Source organism: Malania oleifera, chromosome 2, assembly GCF_029873635.1.
Source record: "Malania oleifera isolate guangnan ecotype guangnan chromosome 2, ASM2987363v1, whole genome shotgun sequence".
Classification (NCBI taxonomy): domain Eukaryota; kingdom Viridiplantae; phylum Streptophyta; class Magnoliopsida; order Santalales; family Ximeniaceae; genus Malania; species Malania oleifera.
This window is the reverse complement of record NC_080418.1, coordinates 24,829,623-24,838,409: the sequence shown is the minus strand read 5'-3', so window position 1 is coordinate 24,838,409 and position 8,787 is coordinate 24,829,623. Positions and strand designations below refer to the sequence as shown.

The window sequence follows — 8,787 nt, the reverse complement described above, 5'->3', positions numbered from 1 at the left end:
CCAAATGGGGATACACCAACATGAGTTATTTTGATCTTTTAGTAAAAACGTTTAAGTCAATGCCACCAGGCTCTAATACCAATTGTTAGAATTAGTGTATTTCCAAGAGAGGGGTGGGGGGTGGGGGTGAATTGGAATTTTAAAAATTTATCTCCTAAGTTAAATGAAATACCCGTATAATACAACCTAAGGTCTTTTTATACAATTCCAAATGCACCAATAATATAATGTGCAGAAATTTAAATCAAGTGCATTATTCACATCGTAACATACATGTGCGGTAAATTTAGAGTGCAGAAATATAAACAAGGCACATGATATGTTATCGGGGTTCGGCTAACTGTGTCTACGTCCCTGCTTCTAGCTTGCAAGCCCATGGATTCCACTAAAGGCTCACTTAATGGGTGGAGCGACACCGATTATAACCAGGTCAATTAGCATAGAGCTGACCTTAACCTTTACAACCAAGTCAATTAGTGGGGTTGACCTCAACCTACACCTTAACAGGATGGTGCACCTAGCTTTCCTAACTGGGTCTAAGCAAATCCGAGATTATTTCACAAGGCTAGTCTCCCTCTTTAGGTCCGTTCCTGGAAATACAACAGTATGTTCACAATCAATGAAATTGGTGTAGTGATTATGCTTTCATGTAAAGCAGATATGTACCCAGTTACGTGCAATTACATATACCACCAATAAGATATAATGAGTAAGCTTAATGTGGTTTAATATATCAACTCTCAAGTATATTTGCAATCGATGTAATAAGTGCATGAGAGGGCAATCAATATAATTTTTATATCACAAGATGTATTCAATCTAAGTGCTCAAACAAAGATATTAGCCAAACAATATATATATATATATATATATATATATATATATATATATATATATATATATTTCAATCAGCAGATTTTCTCAATCGTATGATGCTCAAGTAATGTATATGTTTGGTTTGCAAAAAGAGTTTAATCTTTGTATTCAACAAATTAAATAAATCAATGAATATTGCAACAAAGATTTTTATCACATAAACAAATATCTTTTCAAAGGTTGGTCAAGATAAAACACAAAATATATTTGAAAATGTTTTGAAAAGATTTTGCAACCAAATTGAAATACGAACTTCACAAGATATTGCAATGGATATGCAATACTCAGAAGTTCAATAGAAGTCTTCTTAGGAGAGACTTATCAACAAAGTCCCCTAAGAATACTTAAGGTTTTGCTCTAAAAAAAAATCGTATCAATCAAGCACAACACTTAGTAGAGTGAACCTAATCAACACTCAAAATAACTTACAAAGGATTTTTGGCAATATAAGAAGGTAAGAATGAGTGTATAGAGCTCAAAAATGAGTAGTATGAATTTTGAAATTTGAGAGAAAATTTGCTAATCTGGTTTGCTAATCTGCTTGCTAATTCTTCCAAATGAAGGGGTATATATAGACTTCCCCCTTGATTAAAACCGTTAGGGACACAAGTGGAATAATTAGAAAAGTTTTAATAATATTTAATTAATTTAACCCTGTTTTAAAAAGTTAACCATGGTAAAAAATTCGGAACAACCTGAGAGCACCGGTCGACTAGGACAAGTTCGGTTGACTGAAGTTCTTGAGGCTCGGTCGATTGGGCATGAAATGAACTATGAGTTCGGTCGACCGGACTTATATGTCCAAAGGTAATTTTCTCATTTTTTCGAGGTTCGGTCGACTAGGTAGATTTTGAACTAAGTCAGTCGGTCGACTAAACCGTTGAGTTCCCACACGTGGGAACTCGATCGACTAGGTTGGTAATATATAAAATAATCTCAGTCAACCAGAAAGTCAATAAAGTTAACTCCTAGGAAGTTCGGTCAACAGGGGTCAAATGAACTACAAGACTTTGGTCGATCGGGCTGTGGTCAACCAGTTGACCCGATCCTTGGTCGGTCAATTGGGGGCAAACTGTACATGGAATTTCGGTCAACCGAGTGCGCATATTTAGTGCATTTCGGTCCTATTTCAGTCAACAATCACCCTATTCAAATGACTAACACATATATGTGTATGAGTGAGTGTCCTAAGGTCATTTCTAGGTTCTTTTTAGTTATTTTTGGTTTGAACTTATGACTCACTCGAAAAATGAGCAGCTCAAGAGCTATCCCAAGTATAGGAGTTATGTCGTGTAATACTAAGCCCAAGGGCTCGATCGTCTCCTTAGGGAATGCGTTTAATCTCAAAATTTACGTTCGTCCAATAGAAAACAAAATTGTACTGAACTTAGTTCAGATTCGGGTTTTTCAAGATTGTGGAGACTTAAACAAAAACATAAATTAAAGTCCTAAAATTAACATGCTTCGAATTAAAGAGTAAGGATGGAAACTCTAATCTACTTAAGGAAATATCAAAACACGCGCTAATTAAAGATGATAATTTTGAACATGAAATTAAAAACACACAGGCAAGGAAACTCAATCAGATTCAAACGCACACACTAAAAACCAAGACTTTAACACAAAGCAAGAACTCGAACCAAAATACAAAAACACAAATAAAAACCTAAATTTAAATACTAATGAAACACAATAAAAATGCAAACTTTGATAAATATGACCGTAAATAAACCGAGCTTCAAAAAAAACTAAAACTTGGGAAACTTCAAAACAAAAACAATATTTTTTTTTCTTTTTAATAACCAAACCGAACCTTAACAAAATTAACTAAATGACTCGAACAATAATTAAATCTATCACCGAAAACAATAAAAAAAACATTAATAAATAATTAACCATTACAATGATAATAAAATATTTAAAATTCAAGATCTTGTCTTTCCAAATAACTTCAGCAAATAATTTAAAATAGTAGCATCCAACTTAATATTGAAAGAAATAAAAGAAGAGAGAGAGAGAGTTGGAATAATAACACCACAGTACTTAACATAAAAATAAAAGGAAAAGAAAAGAAGAAAAGGAAAGGAAATAAGAAAGAAAAGAGAAAAGCCCAGCCATGGTTGCTGCATCTGCTGGTTTCCTATGGAGGTTGCTGTGCGTGGCTGGTTGTAGAGGTGAGTTTCAGCAGGAAGGAGGGGCCAGAGTCCTGCAAGGAGGCGCTGTTGCGTGCTGGTACAGTAGAGAATGGTGGAGGAGGCTGGCTGTGCTGGCCGTGGCTGCAGCAGAGGTGAGGCAGAGGACTGCAATTGGTGTTGCTGTGATGGAGGCCGGGGCTGCTGCTAGAGTTGGCTGTGGGATGGGGGTCTTCTGTGTTGGTGATGGTGCTAGTATGGCAGCACTACTATGGCCAGAGGAGAAATTTGAGAGAGAAATAGAGACAAAGAAAAAACTGCCGAAAGGAGAGAACAAGAGAGAGTTCAAGGAGAGAAACTGAAGAATGAAAAGAGAGTAGTCAAAAGAAAAACCATGGAAGAGAAAAGAGAAAAGAGAAAGGGAAAAGAGAGAAGGGGAGAGGGGGAGCCCTCGTGGGCTGCCTGCATAGGGGGAAGAAACAGAGGAACTTAAATAGGAGGCATTGGGTGCCCTAGACCCGGATTAGAGATTTGACCCATTTAGAGGACCCGAATTATTATATTTTTTTATTCTCTGTTCATTACAAATTCTGCTCTTTTAGAGTCATTGTCTCGCAAAATGCAAAACATGAAAGTTGTAGATAATCCTTTCCTCTTTCTCCAAAAATTTGAATCGTCTCGATCGAAGCTCCGACGGAAAAGTTATACATGAAATACGAACAGGTGTCGGTTTTGATTCTCGGGAATTTTCCTGCGACAAAAAATTACCAAAACTTCATAAATTGTGCAATAAAGTTCAAGAATGATGATTTTGGCACTTTATTAAAATATTGGACAATTTTGGACATTTAATTAAAAATATAAACCATAAAGCTCGGGTTAAACGCCCAATTACGCAGTTTTGATGTGTAATCACACCCCCCAACTAACGTTTTGCTAGTCTCTAGCAAATGACGTGAATGAATCTCAGGGTGGTGTCTAGAATTATGTCCGGTGATCATGAAATCAATGCACATGCGATAATATTATATCACTTCACATACAAGAACATAACTGAATTTCACACAAGCTCGTTCATATTCAGTATACACAACTCCAAAACACGTCACCCATGCAAGTTTCATCGTTTATATGTCATTTAAGAGCATTATACTCACATGAAGTTAATTGGTGGCACATTCAGAGTTAATGCAAGCATATAAGTTCGAGTGTAAACAGGTAAACTCTCGAGGTGTGTGTGATGTGTGTGACTCAGTACACCTAGGACGCCAGTGGACACCTACAGAACGGTCGCTTTGACTCGGCCTAACTGGTATACCCTCAAGAACACTCAAAGAAAATGGGTTCACTCATCATATGTGAGGAGAAGTGTCGTGATCAAACATCCCACATATTAAAAAGAACAATGCTAAGTATATGGAGTGGACTAGTCAGGAAAGGATCTAGCCTATCTATGAGGTGTCGGGTCCTTCACCCTAGCATCTTCTCACCTACTCGCCATATCCAACCGAGACCACCCTAGATCAACTTACTCACAAACTTGTTGTGAATACATCTGAGGCATTAACCGGTTGAAGCATCTTCATATGTGGAAAATATGTGTCGTCCTTGACTTTTTGTGATATGTAATTGGGCCGACATTGACATTTCATTTCATGCGCATGTGTATTGCTTATTCTTTATTTTGCTCATTCTTCATTTTCTGTCTTTTCTTGATCAATAAGGACAATATTAACACTTCTTTTGTAATCTTCATACAATCAATGGGAATTGAGCTCAAATAGGAGTTCATGAATTAAGTCTATCTCTAGGGGTGGCTCAGCCTTCACATTTTGAGTAGGCTACAAGACCTAAGTTTCTATCTCCCCACTAGGTGTCACCTCTAGGCTAGCAAATCAAAACATAGACTAGTGCACAAAGGAATCATCCAGAAAAAGAGAATTGAGTTCCATGAACTCTGATTTGATATTAACGCTCAAAAGGACGATAAATAGCTCAAGGATATCTCACAAGGTGTCATAGTCTCCACGGGTGCTCTCTCAGTGCTCACAGGAAACCCTAAGTGCAATGAATCACATGAGTGTGTATTCAACCTCATGAGATGCCGTGTAAATACAGGAAATTATATAGTCAAATTAACACGAATGTACTACCAATCGATTCTTCATGGAGTCATAAGATCATATAGAGAGAAACTACGCATGATTGACTCAAGTGTGTCATTCTGAAGTTATACGCAAGTATGTGAAAGGTATACGCAATGTTAAGCATAGCATAGTGCAATGTAATTTTTCAGTGCTCCTCCTTTCTTTCTCTCTTTCTTTTTGATTTTTTTGATTTTTTTTTATTTTTTTTAAACCCAGTACGTGTACGTACACAGTGTCACATGCGAATGCTCATCCCCCTCAACTAAAGTGGAACATTGTCCTCAATGTGAAAGCATAGGGGAAATAGAAAAAACTGTGCACGGGAAAAGTAAGGCGTACCTGAGTGGTGAAATAACGGAAAACAAAAATCGAACTATGAGAAAATAGACCTGAAAACTAAATAAAAATAAAATAAGATAAAATAAAAGAAAAATAAGGGAAAGAAAAACATCACAATTGTCTTGGCAGAGGCTCTGGAGGAATTTCGTCTGGTGGCCGCAGGTCTATAAATTGCATCGGCGGTTCTCCAAATTTCAGCTGCCACAGTGGATCAGTTTTTATACCTGCACAAAAATCAACCTCAGATAAATTAATGCGTGTCAAAATACCAAACAATTTGTGTGCAGGTCGACCCTCTTGTGTTGACAAGAAAGGGTCTTTATTCAACATCGTTTCCAGGAAATTTGTTTCTTTACGAACTAACGGTTGAGAGAAAGTGATCAGAATAATTACCTGCAGTTCTTTAGAAGCATTAACATTAAAGGTTTTACCTGATTCTTTGAAAATCATATGCTCACCAGACTGGTCACCCTTTTTATCGGGTGTACATATCATCATACCATTGCAAGAGTCTACCTCTACACTAGGCTCCTTAACATCTGATTCAGGCGGGAGTGACGATTTCACGATTTCTGAGCTCGGAGTAGGAGGTACCACAAGTTGGTACTCCGTATGAGTATCAGTCTCATCATCAACTAAATGCTCCGCTTGTGGCCCCGTTTCCTCTGATTTTTCTTTGACCTCTTCTGGTTCAGCCATGACTTCTAGTGCTGGGACAATTGGTTGTTCGACGATGAGCATCTCAGGTTGGGGAAATTCTTTCTCGCTTCTTGAAGTAGTGGTGGCCTCTATTATCTCAAGAGAAACATCGGGTATTTGTTGTTGTGGTTGCTGGTACTCTTGAGGACTAGGCTGAGGTTCTGCGAGCAATTCTTCGTTTTCTAAGATATCCAATTGTGTGCTTATCGCATTAATGGTATCCCACAATTCATTATTATGATCGACTTGAGTTTGCATGAATTGTTGGAGCATGTTTGCCATCTGTGCTATGCTATCCTCGAAAAGGTCTGACGACGTACAGCTCGGAGAGATCTGTTGTGGCTGATATTGAGGCGGAGGGTTGTTTGGGCAGTTTGGTGGCTCGTATACATCTCCACCACCGATTGTGCTGATAGGGTGTGCAGTCATGGGTGCCTGAGTGTATCGTGTGTTCCACTGTGGGACATTGTCAGCTAAGTAATCAAAGATTGATAATACCTGATCTGGATCCTCGCTGACGAGCTCTCCATTAGACATAGTTTGGACAAAACACTTGCAATTAGGGGTAAGAGCAGTATAAAAATAATCAACTAACCTCCATGAGTCGAACTCCTGATGTGGACAAGTGCTTAGTAGATCCTTGAATCGCTCCCAGCAAGCCCTAAATGTCTCGTCATCCTGCTGCACAAAATTAAGAATCAATTCCTGCAAAAATTGAGTTTTCTATGAGGAACAAAACGCATGTAGAAATTCACGCTCCATATCAGTCCAATTAGTGATAGAGTGAGGTCTCAAGGAATGAAACCAAATCAGTTCCCTATCCTGCAAAATAGCAAGAAATAAATTCAGTCTAGTAGATTCGCCAGCTCTAGCATGAGAGAAAAACATGTTGCAGGTTAACTCAAACTCTGCTAGGTGCTGATAAGGGCACTCAGATTCCGACCCATAAAACTCGGGTAGCAATGATGTCCTCCCGCGCTGCATCATGAAATTAAGCTCGTCATAAGGCAAAACAGTGGAAGATGATGCAGTGGCATATTCAAGCTGCAAAAAATCCATTATCGTGCACGGTGCAGGTGCAGCCATTTTTTAAGACTCAAAATTTTTTCTATTTTTGTTTTCTATTTTTTTTTTCTTTTTCATAAAACTAACAAAAATGACGGGAAAAATGCAAATTTGAGACTAAGACCGACATTCCCCGGCAACGGCGCCAAAAACTTGACTCACTCGAAAAATGAGCAGCTCAAGAGCTATCCCAAGTATAGGAGTTCTGTCGTGTAATACTAAGCCCAAGGGCTAGATCGTCTCCTCAGGGAATGCGTTTAATCTCAAAATTTACGTTCGTCCAATCAAAAACAAAATTGTATTGAACTCAGTTCAGATTCAGGTTTTTCAAGATTGTGGAGACTTAAACAAAAACATAAATTAAAGTCCTAAAATTAACATGCTTCGAATTAAACAGTAAGGATGGAAACTCTAATCTACTTAAGGAAATATCAAAACACGCGCTAATTAAAGATGATAATTTTGAACATGAAATTAAAAACACACAGGCAAGGAAACACAATCAGATTCAAACGCACACACTAAAAACCAAGACTTTAACACAAAGCAAGAACTCGAACCAAAATAAAAAAACACAAATAAAAACCTAAATTTAAATACTAACGAAACACAATAAAAATGCAAACTTTGATAAATCTGACCGTAAATAAACCGAGCTTCAAAAAAAACTAAAACTTGGGAAACTTCAAAACAAAAACAATATTTTTTTTTCTTTTTAATAACCAAACCGAACCTTAACAAAATTAACTAAATGACTCGAACAATAATTAAATCTACCACCGAAAACAATAAAAAAAACATTAATAAATAATTAACCACTACAATGATAATAAAATATTTAAAATTCAAGATCTTGTCTTTCCAAATAACTTCAGCAAATAATTTAAAATAGTAGCATCCAACTTAATATTGAAAGAAATAAAAGAAGAGAGAGAGAGAGAGTTGGAATAATAACACCACAGTACTTAACATAAAAATAAAAGGAAAAGAAAAGAAGAAAAGGAAAGGAAATAAGAAAGAAAAGAGAAAAGCCCAACCATGGTTGCTGCATCTGCTGGTTTCCTGTGGAGGTTGCTGTGCGTGGCTGGTTGTAGAGGTGAGTTTCAGCAGGAAGGAGGGGCCAGAGTCCTGCAAGGAGGCGCTGCTGCGTGCTGGTACAGCAGAGAATGGTGGAGGACGTTGGCTGTGCTGGCCGTGGCTGCAGCAGAGGTGAGGCAGAGGACTGCAATTGGTGTTGCTGTGATGGAGGCCGGGGCTGCTGCTGGAGTTGGCTGTGGGATGGCGGTCTTCTGTGTTGCTGATGGTGCTGGTATGGCAGCACTGCTATTGCCAGAGGAGAAAGTTGAGAGAGAAATAGAGACAAAGAAAAAACTGCCGGAAGGAGAGAACAAGAGAGAGTTCAAGGAGAGAAATTGAAGAATGAAAAGAGAGTAGTCAAAAGAAAAACCATGGAAGAGAAAAGAGAAAAGAGAAAGGGAAAAGAGAGAAGGGGAGAGGGGGAGCCCTCGTGGGCTGCCTGCGTAGGGGGA

At 38.1% G+C, this 8,787-nt stretch overlaps 1 protein-coding gene across 1 annotated transcript; it reads right to left on the bottom strand.

Moving 5' to 3' along the window:
• Positions 1-5,322: 5,322 nt before the first annotated feature.
• LOC131149120 (uncharacterized) lies at positions 5,323-8,583 on the bottom strand. The gene is made up of 2 exons (XM_058099233.1): positions 8,296-8,583; positions 5,323-7,171 (listed from the first exon to the last, which is right to left on the bottom strand). The coding sequence occupies exon 2, from the start codon at positions 6,728-6,730 to the stop codon at positions 5,606-5,608; it is 1,125 nt and encodes a 374-aa protein (XP_057955216.1). The 5' UTR covers positions 6,731-7,171; positions 8,296-8,583; the 3' UTR covers positions 5,323-5,605.
• Between the last annotated feature and the right edge of the window lie 204 nt (positions 8,584-8,787).

Excerpts from the sequence above, each read along its gene's own strand:
- LOC131149120 (XM_058099233.1), bottom strand. The coding sequence starts at position 6,730 with ATGTCTAATGGAGAGCTCGTCAGCGAGGATCCAGATCAGGTATTATCA.